Source organism: Oncorhynchus tshawytscha, linkage group LG19 (genome assembly GCF_018296145.1).
Source record: "Oncorhynchus tshawytscha isolate Ot180627B linkage group LG19, Otsh_v2.0, whole genome shotgun sequence".
Taxonomy (NCBI): Eukaryota; Metazoa; Chordata; class Actinopteri; order Salmoniformes; family Salmonidae; genus Oncorhynchus; species Oncorhynchus tshawytscha.
Window position 1 is genome coordinate 54125048 of NC_056447.1, and position 26893 is coordinate 54151940.

The following is a 26893-nucleotide window of genomic DNA, read 5'->3' on the forward strand; positions in this document are numbered from 1 at the left end:
CTGTGTGAATTAAGGTTTTTACTCAATACAAACACAGGGTCTGCAGTCGGGAGACAGGGAGCAGCTGGCAACATACAGTAGCACTGCAGAGGGATTCAGTACTGTAGTAACCCTGAACTGGTGCTGTTATAACCCTGAACTGTTATAACCCTGAACTGGTGCTGTTATAACCCTGAACTGTTATAACCCTGAACTGTTATAACCCTGAACTGGTGCTGTTATAACCCTGAACTGGTGCTGTTATAACCCTGAACTGGTGCTGTTATAACCCTGAACTGGTGCTGTTATAACCCTGAACTGTTATAACCCTGAACTGGTGCTGTTATAACCCTGAACTGTTATAACACTGAACTGGTGCTGTTATAACCCTGAACTGGTGCAGTTGTAACCCTGAACTGGTGCAGTTGTAACCCTGAACTGGTGCAGTTGTAACCCTGAACTGGTGCTGTTGTAACCCTGAACTGGTGCTGTTGTAACCCTGAACTGGTGCTGTTGTAACCCTGAACTGGTGCAGTTGTAACCCTGAACTGGTGCAGTTGTAACCCTGAACTGGTGCAGTTGTAACCCTGAACTGGTGTAACCCTGAACTGGTGCAGTTGTAACCCTGAACTGGTGCAGTTGTAACCCTGAACTGGTGTAACCCTGAACTGGTGCTGTTGTAACCCTGAACTGGTGCTGTTATTATTATTTAACCAGGAAAGGCTCATTGAGATTTAAAATCTCTTTTTCAAGAGCGTCCTGGCCAAGATAGGCAGCAACAAGTCATTACAACCAGAAAATGACATCATTAAGATGTCATGTGACACCTTTTGCCCACTGAGATAGCTCTGGTTCTAAACCCAATACAGCTGTCCACCGCCCTGCCCATTTATAACCCAAATGACACTTACTGTCCTCGGTTTAGTTTACAGGCATGTCGGTGGAGAGGTGTTCACACAGCCCAGTCTCCTTAACATATCTCTCTCCCCCTCTATCTCTCTCTCCCCCTCTCTCTCTCTCCCCCTCTATCTCTCTCTCCAACTCTCTTTTTTTCTCCCTCCCTCCCTCCAACCCTCCCTCCCTTTTCCCTCCCTCCCTCCCTCCCTCCCTCATACAATTTCATAGACTGGCAGGTCTGCAGACACATAGCCTAGTCTCCTTAATGTCTGTCCCTCCCTTTCTCTCCCCTCTCCCCTCTTTGTACCATTTCATAAATAGGTGGATCAGTAGAGCTCAGACTCCCTCCCTCCCTCCCTCCCTCCTCCCTCCCTCCCTCCCTCCCTCCCTCCCTCCCACATACCGTTTGGTATACTGGCCGGTCAGCAGACAAGTGTTCACAGAGCCCAGTCTCATTCATGTCTGTCCCAGGCAGGGTTTCATTCCGACAGGAGCAGGGGTACAACGAGACAGAACTGTTCTTGATCCACACGTTCTCCAACCAGTTACCTGGAGACACCCAGCCACAACACTTCATCTGGAGGAATTGGCAGAAAGAAAGAACAAGAGAAAGAAGGAGAGAAAGAGGGAGAGAGAGAAAGAGGAGGGAGAGGAAGATAAAGAGGGAGAGAAAGAGGAGGGAGAGGAAGATAAAGAGGGAGAGAAAGAGGAGGGAGAGAAAGAGAGAAAGAGGGAGAGAAAGAGGAGGGAGAGGAAGATAAAGAGGGAGAAAGGAGGGAGAGGAAGATAAAGAGAGAGAAAGAGGGAGAGGGAGAGAAAGAGAGAGAAAGAAGGAGAGAAAGAGGAGGGAGAGGAAGATAAAGAGGGAGAGAAAGAGAGAAAGAGGGAGAGAAAGAGAGAGAAAGAGGGAGAGAAAGAGAGAGAAAGAGGGAGAGAGAGAAAGAGAGAGAAAGAGGGAGAGAAAGAGAAAGAGGGAGAGAAAGAGAAAGAGGGAGAGAAAGAGAAAGAGGGAGAGAAAGAGAAAGAGAAACAGGGAGAGAAAGAGAAACAGGGAGAGGGAGAGAAAGAGAAAGAGGGAGACAAAGAGAAAGAGAAACAGGGAGAGAAAGAGAAACAGGGAGAGGGAGAGAAAGAGAGAGGGAGAAGGAGAGAAAGAGAGGGAGAGAAAGAGGAGGGAGAGGGAGAGGGAGAGAAAGAGAGGGAGAGAAAGAGAAAGAGAAAGAGAAAGAGAAAGAGAAAGAGGGAGAGAAAGAGAAAGAAAGAGGGAGAGAAAGAGAGAGAAAGAGGGAGAGAAAGAGGGAGAGAAAGAGGGAGAGAAAGAGAGAGAGAAAGAGAGAGAAAGAGGGAGAGAAAGAGGGAGAGAAAGAGGGAGAAAGAGGGAGAGAAAGAGAGAGAAAGAGGGAGAAAGAGGGAGAAAGAGGGAGAGAAAGAGGGAGAGAAAGAGGGAGAGAGAGAAAGAGAGTGAGAAAGAGAAAGAGGGAGAGAAAGCATGATTCATATGAAACAGACTAATTGTTTGCTGAAATAGACCGTGTTGAGGCTTGGCAGGGGAGCCAGAAGAACAACAAATAATCAAGGGAAGTTCCAATGGAAACCGTGGGACAAACAGCGCTATGAGGGCACTGCTAGCTAGAGCTGTGCCACCAGAGACTCTGGGTTCGCGCCCAGGCTCTGTCGCAGCCGGCCGCGACCGGGAGGTCCATGGGGCGACACACAATTGGCCTAGCGTCGTCCGTGTTAGGGAGGGGTGGGCCGGTAGGGATATCCTTGTCTCATCGCGCACTAGCGACTCCTGTGGCGGGCCGGGCACAGTGCGCGCTAACCAGGTCGCCAGGTGCACGGTGTTTCCTCCGACACATTGGTGCGGCTGGCTTCCGGGTTGGATGAGCGCTGTGTTAAGAAGTGCGGCTTGTGTTTCGGAGGACGCATGGCTTTCGACCTTCGTCTCTCCCGAGCCCGTATGGGAGTTGTAGCGATGAGACAAGATAGTAGCTACTAACAATTGGATACCATGAAATAGGGGTCAAAATCAACAACAAAAAATAAAAAAATAAAAAAATAAACAACGCTATGAGACTGCTTGTGTTTTTAGACAGTTAAAAGCACAGTGATATTACTGAACTAAAAATATAAACCTTGCTCAAGCCGAAACTAAGGCAGGTTCAGCTACTTACCGTCCTCTGCACATAGTCCCAGGAATGTTCTGTGGTCCTGTTCTGACCAGTGTAGTTGACCAGCATCCCCTTGACGATGGTGGACATCTCCTGTTGCAGCTGGGGAAGAGACAGGGAAGAATGAGTGTAGCCGAATCGCCAGCGCTACTGGAAAACACTTCTGACAGGCTGGCTGGCTGGCGGACTAGCTGGCTGGCTGGCTGGCTGACAGGCTGGCTGGCTGGCTGACAGGCTGGCTAGCTGACTGGCTGGCTGACAGGCTGGCTGACTGGCTGGCTGGCTGACTGACTGGCTGACTGGCTGACTGACTGGCTGACTGGCTGACTGACAGGCTGGCTGGCTGGCTGACTGGCTGACTGACTACTTTTCTATGGTTCCATCACAGGGCATGGGGATTCCCAGCAGGTCTCAGTCAGACAGCTGTCTAGGAAGGGAAGGGTGGGTATGTCCCAGCTGTGGTGAGAGGCCAAGAAAGGGGGGTGAGGGAGAGTGGGGAGGGTGGGGGCAGGCAGAGGAGAGTGTGGGACAAAAAGGAGAGAAGGGAGAGAGTGGATAGGAAAGAACGGAAATGGGAGAAGGAGGAGGAGGGAGGAGGCGGAGGAGGAGGAGGGAGGAGAAGGGAGGCGGAGGAGATAGAACTCACTCTGTCTCTCTGGAAGCAATGTAATGTAGATGAAATAAGAATGGGAAATAGAGGGGGAGGTAGAACTCACTGTCTCTCTGGAAGGAATGTAGATGAAATAGAGGGGGGAGAGGAGAAGGAGGTAGAACTCACTCTGTCTCTCTGGAAGGAATGTATATGAAATAGAGGGGGAGGAGGTAGAACTCACTCTGTCTCTCTGGAAGGAATGTAGATGAAGTAGAGAGGGGGAGAGGAGAGAAGGAGGTAGAACTCACTCTGTCTCTCTGGAAGGAATGTATATGAAATAGAGGGGGAGGAGGTAGAACTCACTCTGTCTCTCTGGAAGGAATGTAGATGAAATAGAGGGGGAGAAGGTTCTAGGTAGAACTCAAGAACATCTGTCTCTCTGGAAGGAATGTGATGAAATAGGGGGGGTATTCTGGTTCAGGTTTTAGAACTCACTCTGTCTCTCTGGAAGGAATGTATATGAAATAGAGGGGGAGGAGGTAGAACTCACTCTGTCTCTCTGGAAGGAATGTAGATGAAGTAGAGAGGGGGAGAACCTCCTCACCCCTCTCTATTTAACCTCCTCAGAGAAGGAGGTAGAACTCACTCTGTCTCTCTGGAAGGAATGTATATGAAATAGAGGGGGGGAGGAGGTAGAACTCACTCTGTCTCTCTGGAAGGAATGTAGATGAAGTAGAGAGGGGGGAGAGGAGAGAAGGAGGTAGAACTCACTCTGTCTCTCTGGAAGTAGATGAGCACGCCAGCCGTAACCTGGGCGATGAGGATGAGCAGGAGGCAGGTGAAGTACTGGGGACGGACAGACAGCACAATGGGAAAGTGCAGTTTAGAGGTTAGTTAGCATGAACACAGCCAACAAAAGGTTCTACAGAGGATATCAGACTAAAGAACATTGAACTTCTCTGATTCAACTAATTCTGTGTTTAGGTTTTGGTAGAGTATTCTGTGTTCAGGTTTTAGAGTATTCTCCTCACCCCTCTCTATGTAACCCCCTCACCCCTCTCTATGTAACCCCCTCACCCCTCTCTATGTAACCCCCCCTCTCACCCCTCTATTTAACCTCCTCACCCCTATTTAACCTCTATTTAACCTCCTCACCCCTCTCTATTTAACCCCTCACCCCTCTCTATTTAACCCCTCACCCCTCTCTATGTAACCTCCTCACCCCTCTCTATGTAACCTCCTCACCCCTCTCTATGTAAACCTCCTCACCCCCTCTATGTAACCTCCTCACCCCTCTCTATGTAACCTCCTCACCCCTCTCTATTTTAACCTCCTCACCCCTCTCTGTAACCTTTTAACCTCCTCACCCCTCTATTTTAACCTCCTCACCCCTCTCTATTTTAACCTCCTCACCCCTCTCTATTTTAACCTCCCTCCTCACCCCTCTATTTTAACCTCCTCACCCCTCTCTATTTTAACCTCCTCACCCCTCTATTTTAACCTCCTCACCCCTCTCTATTTTAACCTCCTCACCCCTCTCCTCATTTTAACCTCCTCACCCCTCTCTATTTTAACCTCCTCACCCCTCTCTATTTTAACCTCCTCACCCTCTATTTTAACTCCTCATTTTAACCTCCTCACCCCTCTATTTTAACCTCCTCACCCCTCTATTTTAACCTCCTCACCCCTCTATTTTAACCTCCTCACCCCTCTATTTTAACCTCCTCACCCCTCTCTATTTTTTAACCTCCTCACCCCTCTCTATTTTAACCTCCTCACCCCTCTATTTTAACCTCCTCACCCCACCCCTCTCTATTTTAACCTCCTCACCCCTCTCTATTTTAACCTCCTCACCCCTCTCTATTTAACCTCCTCACCCCTCTCTATTTTAACCTCCTCACCCCACTCTATTTTAACCTCCTCACCCCTCTCTATTTTAACCTCCTCACCCCTCTCTATTTAACCTCCTCACCCCTCTCTATTTTAACCTCCTCACCCCCTCCTCACTCTATTTAATCTCCTCACCCCTCTCTATGTAACCTCCTCACCCCTCTCTATGTAACCTCCTCACCCCTCTCTATGTAACCTCCTCACCCCTCTCTCTATGTAACCTCCTCACCCCCTCACCCCTCTCTCATGTAACCCCACCACCATGTTAACCTCCTCACCCCTCTATTTTAACCTCCTCACCCCTCTCTATGTAACCTCCTCACCCCTCTCTATTTAACCCCACCCCTCACCATGTTTTTAACCTCCTCACCCCTCTCTATGGAACCTCCTCACCCCTCTCTATTTAACCTCCTCACCCCTCTCTATTTTAACCCCCACCCTCAACCCTCTCTATTTTAACCCCCTCACCCCAAACCTATTTTAACCCCCTCACCCCTCTCTCTCCTCATTTTTTTAACCCCTCACCCCTCTCTATTTTAACCCCCTCACCCCTCTCTATTTTAACCCCTCACCCCTCTCTATTTTAACCCCCACCCCTCACCCCTCTCTCTATTTTAACCTCCCCACCCCTCTATTTTAACCCCCTCACCCCTCTCTATTTTAACCTCCCCACCCCTCTCTATTTTAACCTCCCCATTTAACCTCCCCTCTATTTTAACCTCCTCACCCTCCTCTCTATTTTAACCTCCCCACCCTCTCTCATTTTAACCTCCCCCACCCCTCTCTATTTTAACCCCCTCACATTAATAATCCACACGGCTGTTGTTGACGACATACGTAGTCAAACAGGAAGATGGTGTTATACTAAGAATCCAACCTCATTGGACCAAACAGCAGCATGAGCCTGTAGTCTAGTTCTAACGCTGAGGAAGAACCTAGCCGGGTCCTTTTCAACACCAGTTGAATGTGGAATATCTTAGCTACAAATCAGAGAGAATTACTGCAGCAACTTAGAGCCTCGTGACATAACATCAAAACAGACTCTACATCCTGCTCAACCTTCACAGCGTTGTGGTGCAGGAACAAGCCTCTTTGACAGCAGGGGGTTGTGGGGAGGGGGTAGGTGGGGGGAGGGAGCTTTAGGTTGAGTGTTTTAGCAGTGTGGATGTGTGTTTACTCACCAGGCCCAGCAGGCAGCGTATCTCGTAGATGGCTCCTATACAGCCCAGGAAGCCCATAACCATGGAGAGAGAACCCACAGTGATCAGAATATAGGACGCCACTTTCAGAGTGGTGGAGGACTCCTCTGTAGAGAAGATGTACATAAACAGGTTAACATTCACCCTACAACATCACTCACTGAAACCAGGCTACAACATCACTCACTGAAACCAGGCTACAACATCACTCACTGAAACCAGGCTACAACATCACTCACTGAAACCAGGCTACAACATCACTCACTGAAACCAGGCTACAACACCACCCATAACCATGAAACCAGGCTACAACACCACTTTCACTGAAACCAGGCTACAACATCACTCACTGAAACCAGGCTACAACATCACTCACTGAAACCAGGCTACAACATCACTCACTGAAACCAGGCTACAACATCACTCACTGAAACCAGGCTACAACATCACTCACTGAAACCAGGCTACAACATCACTCACTGAAACCAGGCTACAACATCACTCACTGAAACCAGGCTACAACATCACTCACTGAAACCAGGCTACAACATCACTCACTGAAACCAGGCTACAACATCACTCACTGAAACCAGGCTACAACATCACTCACTGAAACCAGGCTACAACATCACTCACTGAAACCAGGCTACAACATCACTCACTGAAACCAGGCTACAACATCACTCACTGAAACCAGGCTACAACATCACTCACTGAAACCAGGCTACAGCATCACTCACTGAAACCAGGCTACAGCATCATCCTAAACTATACAGAATGGTTTCCCGATATCTTACGAGTGACTCATTCTAGCCCGTTTAAATGACCTGGTCAACCCTATGCAGTGAAATATACACATGTACAAATATACATGTGGCAGGTCAGGTACCATGTAATCCGTTAATGTAGTAGTAGTAGTAGTAACAAGTCGAGTCAAGCAATGAGATCCGCAATGGAGCAAGCCGAGCAAGCCCCCCCCAAAAAAAGAAATTCAAGCAATGTTCTCTACCAGAGTTATAACAGCCCATCAGAGAGAGCAAGGCTGGAGCAGAGGAATGGAGAGGAGATGGGGGGGGGGGTAAGATGGATAGATTCCCTTGGCTGAGGGTAAGCTCCAGAGAGGCCGTTTCTCGGTCTGGAATGAAGCCTGGCACAGAGCTCTGGGGCTGGGACATGGCTCCAACTCACTCTGGGTCTGAGGTCAGGAGAACCAGAGATGTGCCGTTTCTCTGTCTGGAATGAAGCCTGGCACAGAGCTCTGGGGCTGGGACACGGCTCCAACTCACTCGGGGTCTGAGGTCAGGAGAACCAGAGAGGCCAGCTATAATATAATAACCCTTACCTTACCTAACCCTGACTCATGAATAATACTTATAATAAAGAATCCTAATGGTGTCAAATCAGCCAGACACATTGCCCCACAGACAAAACACCACCAGACACATTGTCCCACAGACAAAACACCACCAGACACATTGCCCCACAGACAAAACACCTCCAGACACATTGCCCCACAGACAAAACACAGCCAGACACATTGCCCACCAGACAAAACACAGCCAGACACATTGCCCCACAGACAAAACACAGCCAGACACATTGCCCCACAGACAAAACACAGCCAGACACATTGCCCCACAGACAAAACACAGCCAGACACATTGCCCACCAGACAAAACACCACCAGACACATTGCCCCACAGACAAAACACCTCCAGACACATTGCCCCACAGACAAAACACAGCCAGACACATTGCCCACCAGACAAAACACAGCCAGACACATTGCCCCACAGACAAAACACAGCCAGACACATTGCCCCACAGACAAAACACAGCCAGACACATTGCCCCACAGACAAAACACAGCCAGACACATTGTCCCACAGACCTAACGTAACCACTTCAAAGCATTGATTCACAGTGCATAACGATCAACCTAAAGACATTCAACTACAATATTCTTGCCATCTCATAAACCAGGCTCGTATAGATTACAACAAGGGACGCTGAACAATCGCAGTGAAACCACACACAGTATGGCAATGTAATAAAACCAAATTAATGTTGAGAGTATGTACTGTACCTGTCAAAAGATTAGGACACACCTAGTCATTCAAGGTTTTGTTGTTGTTTTTAAAACTATTTTCTACATTGTAGAATAATAATGAAGACATCACAACTATGAAATAACACATATGGAATTATGTAGTAACCCCCCCCAAAAAAAGTGTTAAACAAATGAAAATATATTTTATGTTTGAGATTCTTCAAAGTAGCCACTCTTTGCCTGGTTCTATATAGGTCTATATACATACACATATAACCTAGATGACCTGGTTCTATACCCACACATATAACCTAGATGACCTGGTTCTATATAGGTCTGTTCTGTTATAATCTCCATCCGGCACAGCCAGAAGAGGACTGGCCACCCCTCAGAGCCTGGTTCCTCTCTAGGTTTCTTCCTAGGTTTTGGCCTTTCTAGGGAGTTTTTCCTAGCCACTGTGCTTCTACACCTGCATTGCTTGCTGTTTGGGGTTTTAGGCTGGGTTTCTGTACAGCACTTTGAGATATCATCTGATGTAAGAAGGGCTTTATAAATACATTTGATTGATTTTTGTATCGCAGTAAGGAAAGTTAGGAAAGTTGAGCTGTGGTAGGCAGCAGCAGGCTCGTAAGCATTCATTCAAACAGCACTTTACTGCGTTTGCCAGCAGCTCTTCGCTGTGCTTCAAGCATTGACTTCAAGCCTATCAACTCCCGAGATTAGGCCTGCAATACTAAAGTGCCTATAAGAACATCCAATAGTCAAAGGTTAATGAAATACAAATGGTAGAGAGAGAAATAGTCCTATAATAACTACAACCTAAAACTTCTTACCTGGGAATATTGAAGACTCATGTTAAAAGGAACCACCAGCTTTCATATGTTCTCATGTTCTGAGCAAGGAACTTAAACGTTAGCTTATTTACATGGCACATATTGCACTTTTACTTTCTTCACCAACTCTTTGTTTTTGCATTATTTAAACCAAATTGAACATGTTTCATTATTGATTTGAGACTAAATTGATTTTATTTACGTATTATATTAAGTTAATATAAAAGTGTTCATTCAGTATTGTTGTAATTGTCATTATTACAAATATATACATAAAAACCGTCCGATTAATCGGTATCGGCTTTTCTTGGTCCTCCAATAATCGGTATCGGGGTTGACAAATCATAATGTGTACACATGAAAGGCTAGCTACAGAAAGGCTAGCAACAGAAAGGCTAGCTACAGAAAGGCCAGCTACAGAAAGGCCAGCTACAGAAAGGCTAGCAACAGAAAGGCTAGCAACAGAAAGGCTAGCTACAGAAAGGCTAGCTACAGAAAGGCCAGTTACAGAAAGGCCAGTTACAGAAAGGCCAGTTACAGAAAGGCTAGTTACAGAAAGGCTAGCAACAGAAAGGCTAGCTACAGAAAGGCTAGCTACAGAAAGGCTAGCTACAGAAAGGCTAGTTACAGAAAGGCCAGTTACAGAAAGGCCAGCTACAGAAAGGCTAGTTACAGAAAGGCTAGTTACAGAAAGGCTAGTTACAGAAAGGCTAGCTACAGGGTTTGTGTGAAAGAAATGTCACACAGAGAACATAGATGTAAGCTACACGTGTCCTACAGCGCTAGGCATCAGCCGACAGCAGCCTCTCACCACAAAACACAGACCCACGGTGGCGAGAGAGGAACACTTGTTCGGAACACTTGTTCGGAACACTTGTTCGGAACACTTGTTCGGAACACTTGTTCGGAACACTTGTTCGGAACACTTGTTCGGAACACTTGTTCGGAACACTTGTTCGGAACACTTGTTCGGAACACTTGTTCGGAACACTTGTTCGGAACACTTGTTCGGAACACTTGTTCGGAACACTTGTTCGGAACACTTGTGAACTGTACTGTAGGCCTCAAAGCATGTGAAGTAAGAGCTGCAGTGGACCGACAGAGATCACAAAGGTTTGACAAAGGTTGTTGGTGACAGAAAACGTAGCAAACAAAACACTGAAACTTGTAAGGACGCAGACTTCCTTTCACAGCTCGTTAAATTCTAAAAAGGAGGACGTTTTCAAAGCATTTAGATTAGTTAACTATTCTCAGAGTGCACATCTGTGTTGCAGAGCTTCAGAAGCAGATGCACACTCATCTGTGTGGAATCTCTAGTGGTTTATGTAGTCAGCATGTGTTCTGCTCTGTCTTGTACCGTGGCATGTTTCCATGCAAGTCTCCTTCCATTGGAACTTGAGAAAAAGTTCCTCTGGTGGTTTCCACGGAAACGTCCATTTAAAGAGACAGTTCAGAGCTTCGTCCCAAATGGCACCCTATTCGCTATGTTTCTAAACCGTCTCTTTAAATAGACGTTTCCGTGGAAACAAGCAGGTTTCAGTGAGTTCTAGTGCCCTTTAAGACAGCAGTTCACACCCTCAGGGGGAGTTTTTCGGCATAGCAGGATTAGCTGCATAAACATTTCCATGTATTTAGTCTGTATACAGAGAAACAAAATGAAAGCTTCAAATTAAACACACTGACTTGACATCGAACTAAAATTCAACCTGTAAGATGGATATAATATATCACGTGTTTACCTCACTAAGATGTTGTTTAGGCTAAGTGTAAACTGTGTAGACTAAGTGTAAACTGAAGAAAAAAACAAAAACCTGATAAGCTAAACTGATTATGCAGCAATTTGACATTGAACCCAAATTCAACCTGTAGTATGGATCTAGTACGTCGCGTTTCCAACTTATTGTGATCTTTCTACGACCTACACTTCTTATCACAGCCTATCTTCACACTGTGTTTTGGCATTAATCTGTAATAGAGCTCCCTAACCAAGGCCAAGGTCTTCTATTAAAATATACACACCAAGCTGTGCTTTGACGAGCCGCTCCGATGATGAACTCTTGTGTTTCTTGTCACTATGGTGAACTGCTAACAGCGTGTCTCTGATATTATAGAGAGAGCATTCAGTGTGGGCTGAGACGAGGTGGTCTAGTGGGTTAAAGTAGCTGCCTACATGCTGATGTTGGATTGGGTTAGAATCCAACCCACACCGCACACCATCTCTCCTCCTAACTTTCCCGCCTCTCTCCCTCTGTCTCCATCCAGTAAAACGGGAAAATACTACAGAAACATTCCCAAGACCCCTAACATGGTGGAACAGCTGCACACCATCTCTCCTCCAATAGAAACATTCCCAAGACCCCTAACATGGTGGAACAGCTGCACACCATCTCTCCTCCAATAGAAACATTCTCAAGACCCCTAACATGGTGGAACAGCTGCACACCACTCTATTAATATAACCTATAGAAAATGGAAATTGTATACACACAGTGATTGTCACGTTCTGACCATCGTTCTTGTGTGTTTTCCCTTGTTTTAGTGTTGGTCAGGACGTGAGCTGGGTGGTCATTCTGTTGTGTGTCTAGTTTGTCTATTTCTATGTTTGGCCTGATTATGGTTCTCAATCAGAGGCAGGTGTTAGTCATTGTCTCCCTGTTTTGTGTTGGGTTTTGTGGGTGGTTGTCTCCTGTGTCAGTGTCTGTACCACACGGGACTGTTTCGGGTTTTCATGTTTCTTGTTTTGTAGTCTATTTCATGTATAGTTTGTGTTATTAAAAGAACCATGAATGATAACTACGCTGCGTCTTGGTCCGATCCCTACTACCACCTCTTCTTTAGAGGAAGAAGCGAACCGTTACAGTGATCCTGTTTTCAGTCATTTGGCCAATACCTTCTGAGAGGGACCCGAGGAGAGAGATTCAATCTCTAAGTTTTATTAGTCCTACGTGCCAGGAACATGTTAAACACCGTCCAATGAAATGCTTACTTGCACGTTCCTTCAGGACAAATCAAAAACAATAAGAAATAAAAAATATAATAATAAAATATAAGAATAGAAACAAAGTAAACGGCTCAGAAAATAGTAAAATGTTTAGTATAATACAGGAAGGCACAATTTAAGTTCTTTACACATGTTTTGGGGAAGTGTTTAATTCTTTAGAGTCTAAGACATTGGGGGACGGGGGGTGCTAAGCTGACATATATAATTGATTTGGAAATTTAGGTGTAAAAAAAATATATACAGTTGAAGTCGGAAGTTTACACTCAGGTTGGAGTCATTAAAAGTTGTTTTTCAACCACTCCACAAATTTCTTGTTAACAAACTATAGATGTGGCAAGTCGGTTAGGACATCTACTTTGTGGATGACGAGTAATTTTTTCAACACTTGTTTACAGACAGATTATTTCACAATTCTATTGGGTCAGAGGTTTACATACACTAAGTTGTCTGTGCCTTTAAATAGCTTGGAAAGTTCCAGAAAACGATGTCATGGCTTTAGAAGCTTTTGATAGGCTAATTGACATCATTTGAGTCAATTGGAGGGGTACCTGTGGATGTATTTCAAGGCCTACCTTCAAACTCAGTGCCTCTTTGCTTGACATTATGGGAAAATCAAAAGAAATCAGCCCAGACCTCAGAAAAAAAATTGTAGACCTCCACAAGTCTGGTTCATCCTTGGGAGCAATTTCCAAACGCCTGAAGGTACCACGTTCATCTGTACAAACAATTGTACGCAAGTATAAACACCATGGGACCACACAGCCATCATACCTCTCAAAAAAGAAACGCAGTAAATGAAACAAAAATAGAACTGTTTGGCCGTAATGACCATCGTTATGTTTGGAGGAAAAAGGGGGATGCTTGCAAGCCGAAGAACACCATCCCAACCGTGAAGCGTGGGGGTGGCAGCATCATGTTGTGGGGGTGCTTTGCTGCAGGAGGGACTGGTGCACGTTTGACCCAAGTTAAACAATTGAAAGGCAATGCTACCAAATACTAATTGAGTGTATGTAAACTTCTGACCCACTGGGAATGTGATGAAAGAAATACAAGCTGAAATAAATCTCTACTATTATTCTGACATTTCACATTCTTAAAATGAAGTGGTGATCCTAACTGACCTAAGGCAGGGAATATTTACTAGGATTAAATGTCAGGAATTTTTAAAAACGTAGCTTAAATGTATTTGGCTAAGGTGTATGTAAACTTCCGACTTCAACTGTATCTAGTTTAAACTGATGGATTTTGATGCTGATTTTTTGTTGTTGTCATTTAGATTGAAGTACCGGTGCATTAATTGATGAGGTCTATACCCAAACAGTTTGAACTCCAGAAATAAGTCTCTCACTGTTGCCGCCTGCTATCGACCCCCTACGCTCCCAGCTGTGCCCTGGACACCATTTGTGAATTGATCACCCCCTATCTAGCTTCATAGTTCGTTCTGTTTGGTGACCTAAAGTGGGATATGCTTAACACCCCGGCAGTCCTACAATCTAAGCTAGATGCCCTCAATCTCACACAAATCATCAAGGAACCCACCAGGTACAACCCTGAATCCGTAAACATGGGCACCCTAAATGACATTATCCTGACCAACTTGCCCTCCAAATACACCTCCGCTGTTTTCAATCAGGATCTCAGCGATCACTGCCTCATTGCCTGTATCTGCTATGGGTCCGCGGTCAAACGACCACCCCTCATCACTGTCAAACGCTCCCTAAAACACTTCTGCGAGCAGGCCTTTCTAATCGACCTGGCCCGGGTATCCTGGAAGGATATTGACCTCATCCCGTCAGTCGAGGATAACTGGTCATTCTTTAAAAGTAATTTCCTCACCATCTTAAATAAGCATGCCCTGTTCAAAAAATGCAGAACTAAGAACAGATATAGCCCTTGGTTCACTCCAGACCTGACTGCCCTTGACCAGCACAAAAACATCCTGTGGCGGACTGCAATAGCATCGAATAGTCCCCGCGATATGCAACTGTTCAGGGAAGTCAGGAACCAATACACGCAGTCAGTCAGGAAAGCAAAGGCTAGCTTTTACATGCAGAAATTTGCATCCTGTAGCTCTAACTCAAAAACGTTTTGGGACACTGTAAAGTCCATGGAGAACAAGAGCACCTCCTCCCAGCTGCCCACTGCACTGAGGCTAGGTAACACGGTCACCACTGATAAATCCATGATAATCTAAAATTTCAATAAGCATTTCTCAACGGCTGGCACCCGCCCGATTAGCATCACCACCCTGGACAGTTCCGACCAAGAATATGTGGACAACTATAAATATCTAGGTGTCGGTTAGACTGTAAACTCTCCTTCCAGACTCATATTAAACATCTCCAATCCAAAATCAGATTTAGAATCGGCTTTCTATTTCGCAACAAAGCCTCCTTCACTCATGCCACCAAACTCACCCTAGTAAAACTGACTATCCTACCGATCCACGACTTCGGCGATGTCATCTACAAAATAGCTTCCAATACTCTACTCAGCAAACTGGATGCAGTTTATCACAGTGCCATCCGTTTTGTTACTAAAACCCCATATACCACCCACCACTGCGACCTGTATGCTCTAGTCGGCTGGCCCTCGCTACATATTCGTCACCAGACCCACTGGCTCCAGGTCTTCTATAAGTCTATTCTAGGTAAAGCTCTGCCTTATCTCAGCTCACTGATCACGATAACAACACCCACCCGTAGCACGCGCTCCAGCAGGTGTATCTCACTGATCATCCCTAAAGCCGCCTTTCCTTCCAGTCTTCTACTGCCAGTGACTGGAACGAATTGCAAAAATCACTGAAGTTGGAGACTTATCTCCCTCACCAACTTTAAACATCTGCTATCTGAGCAGCTAACGGATCGCTGCAGCTGTACATAGTCCATCTGTAAATAGCCCACCCAATCTACCTACCTCATCCCCATACCGTTTTTATTTTATTTAATTTTCTGCTCTTTTGCACACCAGTACCTCTACTTGCACATCATCATCTGCTCATTTATCACTCCAGTGTTAATCTACTAAATTGTAATTATTCACTCCTATGGCCTATTTATTGCCGACCTCCTCATGCCTTTTGCACACACTGTATATACACTTTCTTTTTTCTACTGTGTCATTGACTTGTTTATTGTGTTATTGGCTTGTTTATTGTTTACTCCATGTGTAACTCTGAGTTGTTGTCTGTGTCACACTGCTTTGCTTTATCTTGGCACCGGTTAAAGTTGTAAATGAGAACTTGTTCTCAACTAGCCTACCTGGTTAAATAAAGGTGAAATGAAATAAATACAATTAAAAATGGGACTGTAGTGATGCCTCTTGCACTGAGATGCAGGGCCTTAGACCACTGCGCCACTCGGGAACATGAAGGGGAGGAGACAGGGTAAAGAAGCTTTTAAGTATTGAGACAAATGAGACATGGATTGTGTCTGTGCTCCACTCAGAGGGTGAGTGGGCAAGACAAAAGATTCAAGTGCCTTTGAACTGAGTATGTTAGTAGGTGCCAGGTGCACCGGTTTGTGTCAAGAACTGCAACGCTGCTGGGTTTTTCCAAAGTCAACAGTTTCCCGTGTGTATCAAGAATGTTCCACCACCCAAAGGACATCCAGCCAACTTGACCCAACTTTTGGAAGCGTTGGAGTCAGCATGGGCCAGCATCCCTGTGAGACGCTTTCAACACCTTGTAGAGTCAACATGGGCCAGCATCCCTGTGAGACGCTTTCAACACCATGTAGAGTCTAGGCTTTGTGTCGAAAAGAAAATATAATAGTCAGAGGAGCCTGCTGCTGCTAGTTAGTTACAGTGGGCCTGCTGCTGCTAGTTAGTTACAGTGGGCCTGCTGCTGCTAGTTAGTTACAGTGGGCCTGCTGCTGCTAGTTAGTTAGTGGGCCTGCTGCTGCTAGTTAGTTAGTGGGCCTGCTGCTGCTAGTTAGTTACAGTGGGCCTGCTGCTGCTAGTTAGTTACAGTGGGCCTGCTGCTCTGTAGAGGAGGAGAAAGGGAATATGGATAGGAGGAGGAGGAGGAGGAGGAGAAAGGGGATATGGATAGGAGGAGGAGAAAGGGGATATGGATAGGACGAGGAGAAAGGGGATATGGATAGGACGAGGAGAAAGGGGATATGGATAGGAGGAGGAGGAGGAGAAAGGGGATATGGATAGGAGGAGGAGGAGAAAGGGGATATGGATAGGAGGAGGAGGAGGAGAAAGGGGATATGGATAGGAGGAGGAGGAGGAGAAAGGGAATATGGATAGGATGAGGAGGAGAAAGGGAATATGGATAGGAGGAGAAGGAGGAGAAAGGGGATATGGATAGGAGGAGGAGGAGAAGAAAGGGGATATGGATAGGAGGAGAAGAAAGGGGATATGGATAGGAGGAGGAGGAGAAAGGGGATATGGATAGGAGGAGGAGGAGAAGAAAGGGGATATGGATAGGAGGAGGAGGAGAAAGGGGATATGGATAGGAGGAGGAGAAGAAAGGGGATATGGATAGGAGGAGGAGAAAGGGGATATGGATAGGAGGAGGAGAAAGGGGATATGGATAGGAGGAGGAGAAAGGGGATATGGATAGGAGGAGGAGAAGGGGGATATGGATAGGAGGAGGAGAAAGGGGATATGGATAGGAGGAGGAGAAAGGGGATATGGATAGGAGGAGGAGAAGGGGGATATGGATAGGAGGAGGAGAAGGGGGATATGGATAGGAGGAGGAGAAAGGGGATATGGATAGGAGGAGGAGAAGGGGGATATGGATAGGAGGAGGAGAAGGGGGATATGGATAGGAGGAGGAAAAGGGGATATGGATAGGAGGAGGAGAAAGGGGATATGGATAGGAGGAGGAGAAAGGGGATATGGATAGGAGGAGGAGAAAGGGGATATGGATAGGAGGAGGAGAAAGGGGATATGGATAGGAGGAGGAGAAAAGGAATATGGATAGGAGGAGGAGAAAGGGATATGGATAGGAGGAGGAGAAAGGGGATATGGATAGGAGGAGGAGGAGGAGAAAGGGGATATGGATAGGAGGAGGAGGAGGAGAAGAAAGGGGATATGGAGGAGGAGAGGAAAGGGGATATGGATAGGAGGAGGAGAGGAAAGGGGATATGGATAGGAGGAGGAGGAGGAGAAAGGGGATATAGATAGGAGGAGGAGGAGAAAGGGAATATGGATAGGAGGAGGAGAAAGGGAATATGGATAGGAGGAGGAGAAAGGGAATATGGATAGGAGGAGGAGGAGGAGGAGAAAGGGAATATGGATAGGAGGAGGAGGAGGAGAAAGGGGATATGGATAGGCGGAGGAGGAGGAGAAGAAAAGGATATGGAGGAGGAGAAGAAAGGGGATATGGAGGAGGAGAAGAAAGGGGATATGGATAGGAGGAGAAAGGGAATATGGATAGGAGGAGAAAGGGAATATGGATAGGAGGAGGAGGAGAAAGGGGATATGGATAGGAGGAGGAGAAAGGGGATATGGATAGGAGGAGGAGAAAGGGGATATGGATAGGAGGAGGAGAAAGGGGATATGGATAGGGGAGGAGAAAGGGGATATGGATAGGAGGGGGAGAAAGGGGATATGGATAGGAGGAGGAGAAAGGGAATATGGATAGGAAGAGGAGGAGGAGAAAGGGGATATGGATAGGAGGAGGAGGAGGAGAAAGGGGATATGGATAGGAGGAGGAGGAGGAGAAAGGGGATATGGATAGGAGGAGAAGAAAGGGGATATGGATAGGAGGAGAAAGGGAATATGGATAGGAGGAGGAGGAGGAGAAAGGGGATATGGATAGGAGGAGGAGGAGAAAGGGAATATGGATAGGAGGAGTAGAAAGGGAATATGGATAGGAGGAGGAGGAGAAAGGGAATATGGAGGAGGAGAAGAAAGGGGATATGGATAGGAGAAAGGGAATATGGATAGGAGGAGGAGGAGGAGAAAGGGGATATGGATAGGGAGGAGGAGAAAGGGGATTTGGATAGGAGGAGGAGAAAGGGGATCTGGATAGGAGGAGGAGAAAGGGGATATGGATAGGAGGAGGGAAAGGGGATATGGATAGGAGGAGGAGAAAGGGAAAATGGATAGGAGGAGGGAGGAGGAGAAAGGGATATGGATCGGAGGAGGAGGAGGAGAAAGGGGATATGGATAGGAGGAGGAGGAGGAGGAGAAAGGGGATATGGATAGGAGGAGGAGGAAGAAAGGGGATATGGAGGAGGAGAAGAAAGGGGATATGGATAGGAGGAGGAGAAAGGGGATATGGATAGGAGGAGGAGGAGAAAGGGGATATGGATAGGAGGAGGAGGAGAAAGGGGATATGGATAGGAGGAGGAGGAGAAAGGGGATATGGATAGGAGGAGGAGAAAGGGGATATGGATAGGAGGAGGAGAAAGGGGATATGGATAGGAGGAGGAGAAATGGGATATGGATAGGAGGAGGAGAAAGGGGATATGGATAGGAGGAGGAGGAGGAGAAAGGGGATATGGATAGGAGGAGGAGGAGGAGAAGAAATGGGATATGGAGGAGGAGAAGAAAGGGGATATGGATAGAAGGAGAAAGGGGATATGGATAGGAGGAGGAGGAGGAGAAAGGGGATATGGAGGAGGAGAAGAAAGGGAATATGGATAGGAGGAGGAGGAGGAGAAAGGGGATATGGATAGGAGGAGGAGAAAGGGAATATGGATAGGAGGAGGAGAAAGGGAATATGGATAGGAGGAGGAGAAAGGGAATATGGATAGGAGGAGGAGAAAGGGAATATGGATAGGAGGAGGAGAAAGGGAATATGGATAGGAGGAGGAGAAAGGGGATATGGATAGGAGGAGGAGAAAGGGGATATGGATAGGAGGAGGAGAAAGGGGATATGGATAGGAGGAGGAGAAAGGGGATATGGATAGGAGGGAGGAGAAAGGGGATATGGATAGGAGGAGGAGAAAGGGGGTATGGATAGGAGGAGGAGAAAGGGGATATGGATAGGAGGAGGAGAAAGGGGATATGGATAGGAGGAGGAGAAAGGGGATATGGATAGGAGGAGGAGAAAGGGGATATGGATAGGAGGAGTAGAAAGGGGATATGGATAGGAGGAGTAGAAAGGGGATATGGATAGGAGGAGGAGGAGGAGAAAGGGGATATGGATAGGAGGAGGAGAAAGGGATATGGATAGGAGGAGGAGAAAGGGATATGGATAGGAGGAGGAGAAAGGGGATATGGATAGGAGGAGGAGAAAGGGGATATGGATAGGAGGAGGAGAAAGGGGATATGGATAGGAGGAGGAGAAAGGGGATATGAATAGGAGGAGGAGAAAGGGGATATGGATAGGGGGAGGAGAAAGGGGATATGGATAGGATGAGGAGAAAGGGGATATGGATAGGATGAGGGAGGAGGAGAAAGGGGATATGGATAGGAGGAGGAGAAAGGGGATATGGATAGGAGGAGGAGAAAGGGGATATGGATAGGAGGAGGAGAAAGGGGATATGGATAGGAGGGGGAGAAAGGGGATATGGATAGGAGGAGGAGAAAGGGGGTATGGATAGGAGGAGGAGAAAGGGGATATGGATAGGAGGAGGAGAAAGGGGATATGGATAGGAGGAGGAGAAAGGGGATATGGATAGGAGGAGGAGAAAGGGGATATGGATAGGAGGAGTAGAAAGGGGATATGGATAGGAGGAGTAGAAAGGGGATATGGATAGGAGGAGGAGGAGGAGAAAGGGGATATGGATAGGAGGAGGAGAAAGGGGATATGGATAGGAGGAGGAGAAAGGGGATATGGATGAGGAGGAGAAAGGGGATATGGATAGGAGGAGGAGAAAGGGGATATGGATAGGAGGAGGAGAAAGGGGATATGGATAGGAGGAGGAGAAAGGGGATATGAATAGGAGGAGGAGAAAGGGGATATGGATAGGGGGAGGAGAAAGGGGATATGGATAGGATGAGGAGAAAGGGATATGGATAGGATGAGGAGGAGGAGAAAGGGGATATGGATAGGAGGAGGAGAAAGGGATATGGATAGGAGGAGGAGAAAGGGGATATGGATAGGAGGAGGAGAAAGGGGATATGGATAGGAGGAGGGGAGGAGAAAGGGGATATGGATAGGAGGAGGAGGAGGAGAAGAAAGGGGATATGGAGGAGGAGAAGAAAGGGGATATGGATAGGAGGAGAAAGGGAATATGGATAGGAGGAGGAGGAGAAAGGGGATATGGATAGGAGGAGGAGAGAAAGGGGATATGGATAGGAGGAGGAGGAGAAAGGGGATATGGATAGGAGGAGGAGGAGAAGAAAGGGGATATGGATAGGAGGAGGAGAAAGGGAATATGGATAGGAGGAGGAGGAGGGGAAGAAAGGGGATATGGATAGGAGGAGGAGAAAGGGAATATGGATAGGAGGAGGAGAGAGAAAGGGGATATGGATAGGAGGAGGAGAAAGGGGATATGGATAGGAGGAGGAGAAAGGGAATATGGATAGGAGGAGGAGGAGGAGGAGAAAGGGGATATGGATAGGAGGAGGAGGAGAAAGGGGATATGGATAGGAGGAGGAGAGAAAGGGGATATGGATAGGAGGAGGAGGAGAAAGGGGATATGGATAGGAGGAGGAGGAGGAGAAAGGGGATATGGATAGGAGGAGGAGGAGAAAGGGGGATATGGATAGGAGGAGGGAGGAAAGGGGGATATGGATAGGAGGAGGAGGAGAAAGGGGATATGGATAGGAGGAGGAGAAAGGGGATATGGATAGGAGGAGGAGAAAGGGGATATGGATAGGAGGAGGAGAAAGGGGATATGGATAGGAGGAGGAGAAAGGGGGATATGGATAGGAGGAGGAGAAAGGGGATATGGATAGGAGGAGGAGAAAGGGATATGGATAGGAGGAGGAGGAGGAGGAGGAGAGGAGGGAATATGGAAAGGAGGAGGAGGAGGAGAAAGGGGATATGGATAGGAGGAGGAGAAAGGGAATATGGATAGGAGGAGGAGAAAGGGAATATGGATAGGAGGAGGAGAAAGGGGATATGGATAGGAGGAGGAGAAAGGGGATATGGATAGGAGGAGGAGAAAGGGGATATGGATAGGAGGAGGAGAAAGGGGATATGGATAGGAGGAGGAGAAAGGGAATATGGATAGGAGGAGGAGGAGGAGAAAGGGGATATGGATAGGAGGAGGAGGAGGAAAGAAGAAAGGGAATATGGATAGGAGGAGGAGGAGGAGAAAGGGGATATGGATAGGAGGAGGAGAAAGGGAATATGGGTAGGAGGAGGAGAAAGGGGATATGGATAGGAGGAGAGAAAGGGAATATGGATAGGAGGAGGAGGAGGAGAAGAAAGGGGATATGGATAGGAGGAGGAGAAAGGGAATATGGATAGGAGGAGGAGGAGGAAAAGGGATATGGATAGGAGGAGGAGAAAGGGGATATGGATAGGAGGAGGAGAAAGGGAATATGGATAGGAGGAGGAGGAGGAGGAGAAAGGGGATATGGATAGGAGGAGGAGGAGAAAGGGGATATGGATAGGAGGAGGAGAAAGGGGATATGGATAGGAGGAGGAGGAGAAAGGGGATATGGATAGGAGGAGGAGAAAGGGGGATATGGATAGGAGGAGGAGAAAGGGGATATGGATAGGAGGAGAGAAGAAAGGGGATATGGATAGGAGGAGGAGAAAGGGGATATGGATAGGAGGAGGAGAAAGGGGATATGGATAGGAGGAGGAGAAAGGGGATATGGATAGGAGGAGGAGAAAGGGAATATGGATAGGAGGAGGAGGAGGAGGAGAAGAAAGGGGATATGGATAGGAGGAGGAGAAAGGGAATATGGATAGGAGGAGGAGGAGGAGAAAGGGGATATGGATAGGAGGAGGAGGAGGAGAAGAAAGGGAATATGGATAGGAGGAGGAGGAAGGAATAATAGGGGATATGGATAGGAGGAGGAGAAAGGGAATATGGATAGGAGGAGGAGAAAGGGGATATGGATAGGAGGAGGAGAAAGGGAATATGGATAGGAGGAGGAGGAGGAGAAGAAAGGGAATATGGATAGGAGGAGGAGGAGAAAGGGGATATGGATAGGAGGAGGAGAAAGGGGATATGGATAGGAGGAGGAGAAAGGGAATATGGATAGGAGGAGGAGGAGGAGGAGAAAGGGGATATGGATAGGAGGAGGAGGAGAAAGGGGATATGGATAGGAGGAGGAGGAGAAAGGGGATATGGATAGGAGGAGGAGGAGAAGGGGGATATGGATAGGAGGAGGAGGAGAAAGGGATATGGATAGGAGGAGGAGAAAGGGGATATGGATAGGAGGAGAAAGGGGATATGGATAGGAGGAGGAAAAGGGATATGGATAGGAGGAGGAGGAGGAGGATAGAGGAGAAGGAGGGGGATATGGATAGGAGGAGGAGGAGGAGAAGAAAGGGAATATGGATAGGAGGAGGAGGAGGAGAAGGAGGGGATATGGATAGGAGGAGGAGAAAGGGAATATGGATAGGAGGAGGAGAAAGGGAATATGGATAGGAGGAGGAGGAGGAGAAGGGGGGAATATAGATAGGAGGTGAAAGGGGATATGGATAGGAGGAGGAGAAAGGGGATATGGATAGGAGGAGGAGAAAGGGGATATGGATAGGAGGAGGAGAAAGGGGATATGGATAGGAGGAGGAGAAAGGGGATATGGATAGGGGAGGAGAAAGGATATGGATAGGAGGAGGAGAAAAGGGATATGGATAGGAGGAGGAGAAAGGGGATATGGATAGGAGGAGGAGAAAGGGGATATGGATAGGAGGAGGAGAAAGGGGATATGGATAGGAGGAGGAGAAAGGGGATATGGATAGGAGGAGGAGAAAGAGGATATGGATAGGAGGAGGAGAAAGGGGATATGGATAGGAGGAGGAGGAGAAAGGGAATATGGATAGGAGGAGGAGAAAGGGATATGGATAGGAGGAGGAGAAAGGGAATATGGATAGGAGGAGGAGAAAGGGGATATGGATAGGAGGAGGAGAAAGGGGATATGGATAGGAGGAGGAGAAAGGGATATGGATAGGGAGGAGGAGAAAGGGGATATGGATAGGAGGAGGAGGAGAAAGGGATATGGATAGGAGGAGGAGGAGAAAGGGGATATGGATAGGAGGAGGAGGAGAAAGGGGATATGGATAGGATGAGGAGGAGAAAGGGGATATGGATAGGATGAGGAGGAGGAGAAAGGGGATATGGATAGGATGAGGAGGAGGAGAAAGGGGATATGGATAGGAGGAGGAGGAGGAGAAGGGAATATGGATAGGAGGAGGAGGAGGAGAAGAAACGGGATATGGATAGGAGGAGGAGGAGAAAGGGGATATGGATAGGAGGAGGAGGAGAACGGGGATATGGATAGGAGGAGGAGAAAGGGGATATGGATAGGAGGAGGAGAAAGGGAATATGGATAGGAGGAGGAGAAAGGGAATATGGATAGGAGGAGGAGAAGAAAGGGAATATGGATAGGAGGAGGAGGAGGAGAAAGGGAATATGGATAGGAGGAGGAGAAAGGGGATATGGATAGGAGGAGGAGAAAGGGGATATGGATAGGAGGAGGAGAAAGGGGATATGGATAGGAGGAGGAGAAAGGGGATATGGATAGGAGGAGGAGAAAGGGAATATGGATAGGGAGGAGGAGGAGGAGAAAGGGAATATGGATAGGAGGAGGAGGAGGAGAAAGGGAATATGGATAGGAAGAGGAGGAGAAAGGGAATATGGATAGGAGGAGGAGGAGGAGGAGAAAGGGATATGGATTGGAGGAGGAGGAGGAGAAAGGGGATATGGATTGGAGGAGGAGGAGGAAAGGGGATATGGATTGGAGGAGGAGGAGGAGGAAAAGGGATATGGATTGGAGGAGGAGGAGGAGAAAGGGGATATGGATAGGAGGAGGAGGAGGAGAAAGGGAATATGGATAGGAGGAGGAGAAAGGGAATATGGATAGGAGGAGGAGGAGAAAGGGGATATGGATAGGAGGAGGAGGAGAAAGGGGATATGGATAGGAGGAGGAGGAGAAAGGGGATATGGATAGGAGGAGGAGGAGAAAGGGGATATGGATAGGAGGAGGAGGAGAAAGAGGATATGGGTAGGAAGAGGAGAGTAGACAGAATAGGAGCCCGTCCCATGGAGGAGAAGGAAGGGAATATGGATAGGAAGAGGAGAGTAGACAGAATAGGAGCCCCTCCCATGGAGGAGAAGGAAGGGCTATCTTCAAGGTCGGTCCCAGGAAGCAGGGGAAGTATACAGGATGTAATCTGTAGGAACAGCTGGATAATAAATAACAGTGGGTCTGAGTTGCCGTTCTCGGATGATGAAGAGGACGGGCTGTGCTCTGTGTTATGTCCCTTCCTGGCCAACGATAAGCTCGACATTGACCTTGGTTGGAACATCCAGTCAGACCCATATTTACAAAAATGTCTCAGAGTACGAGAGTCCAGAGTCCATATCCCCCATATCATACTGAATAAGAACCTATGAACAGAGGGGAACTGATCCCAGATCAGCAGTTGTGGACGCCAGCCCAGCTAAAAGATGGCCTAAACAGCAGTCTCCAATCAACAGTCAGTGGCCTTGGATGTGATGCAGTGGCAGTCATTCCAGAATCTCTCTCTCTCTTAGAATCTCTCTCTCTCTCTTAGAATCTCTCTCTCTCTCTTAGAATCTCTCTCTCTCTCTTAGAATCTCTCTCTCTCTCTTAGAATCTCTCTCTCTCTCTCTCTTAGAATCTCTCTCTCTCTCTTAGAATCTCTCTCTCTCTCTTAGAATATCTCTCTCTTAGAATCTCTCTCTCTCTCTCTAGAATCTCTCTCTCTCTCTTAGAATCTCTCTCTCTCTCTTAGAATCTCTCTCTCTCTTAGAATCTCTCTCTCTCTCTTAGAATCTCTCTCTCTCTCTTAGAATATCTCTCTCTCTCTCTTAGAATATCTCTCTCTCTCTTAGAATCTCTCTCTCTCTCTCTCTTAGAATCTCTCTCTCTCTCTTAGAATCTCTCTCTCTCTTAGAATCTCTCTCTCTTAGAATCTCTCTCTCTCTCTTAGAATCTCTCTCTCTCTCTTAGAATCTCTCTCTCTCTTCTTTGAATCTCTCTCTCTCTTAGAATCTCTCTCTCTCTCTTAGAATCTCTCTCTCTCTCTTAGAATCTCTCTCTCTCTCTCTCTTAGAATCTCTCTCTCTCAGAATCTCTCTCTCTCTTAGAATCTCTCTCTCTCTCTCTTAGAATATCTCTCTCTCTTAGAATCTCTCTCTCTCTTAGAATCTCTCTCTCTCTCTCTTAGAATCTCTCTCTCTCTTAGAATCTCTCTCTCTCTCTTAGAATCTCTCTCTCTCTCTTAGAATCTCTCTCTCTCTCTTAGAATCTCTCTCTCTCTCTTAGAATCTCTCTCTCTCTCTTAGAATCTCTCTCTCTCTTAGAATCTCTCTCTCTCTTAGAATCTCTCTCTCTCTCTTAGAATCTCTCTCTCTCTTAGAATCTCTCTCTCTCTCTTAGAATCTCTCTCTCTCTCTTAGAATCTCTCTCTCTCAGAATCTCTCTCTCTCAGAATCTCTCTCTCTCTTAGAATCTCTCTCTCTCTCTCTTAGAATCTCTCTCTCTCTCTCTTAGAATCTCTCTCTCTCTCTTAGAATCTCTCTCTCTCTTAGAATCTCTCTCTCTCTCTCTTAGAATCTATCTCTCTCTCTCTCTTTAGAATCTATCTCTCTCTCTCTCTTAGAATCTATCTCTCTCTCTCTCTTAGAATCTATCTCTCTCTCTCTCTTAGAATCTATCTCTCTCTCTCTTAGAATCTATCTCTCTCTCTCTCTTAGAATCTATCTCTCTCTCTCTCTTAGAATCTATCTCTCTCTCTCTTAGAATCTATCTCTCTCTCTCTCTTAGAATCTATCTCTCTCTCTCTTAGAATCTCTCTCTCTCTCTTAGAATCTCTCTCTCTCTCTTAGAATCTCTCTCTCTCTTAGAATCTCTCTCTCTCTCTCTTAGAATCTCTCTCTCTCTCTCTCTCTTAGTGAAATAAATCATTTAGCCTTCTTTATTTTGGCCAGGAAAGTCCCTTGAGATGAGTAACCTCTTTTTGGAGGGAGACTTGTAACTAGATGCATGACCAGAGAAGATAGAGGACCCAGTCTGAGAGGTCTGGGAAACAGGTCCAGTTTTTTGTGTGTGTGTGTGTGTGTGTGTGTGTGTGTGTGTGTGAGTCACTGAGCGATCTGGGAAAACACAGTTCTTGTTGTTACTTGTCAAACTCTTCTCTGTCGCATCTCATTACTTAGGCCCCTATGGACGATCCAGCCTAAATATAGACTCCTGTCTCAGAGGGTTAGATGGATTTGGAGAGACC

General features: G+C 46.8%; 1 protein-coding gene across 2 annotated transcripts in view; it reads right to left on the minus strand.

Annotated features, from left to right (window-relative positions):
- Positions 1-26893, minus strand: part of LOC121840102 (CD82 antigen-like) — a 51493-nt gene that overhangs the window by 5482 nt on the left and 19118 nt on the right. For both annotated transcript variants that reach the window (XM_042301897.1, XM_042301898.1), the window contains exons 4-7: positions 6711-6835; positions 4411-4485; positions 3051-3149; positions 1280-1453 (exon numbers count right to left, since the gene is read on the minus strand). In XM_042301897.1, coding sequence (XP_042157831.1) covers positions 1280-1453; positions 3051-3149; positions 4411-4485; positions 6711-6835 — 473 coding nt within the window. The remainder of the gene's footprint in view (positions 1-1279; positions 1454-3050; positions 3150-4410; positions 4486-6710; positions 6836-26893) is intronic.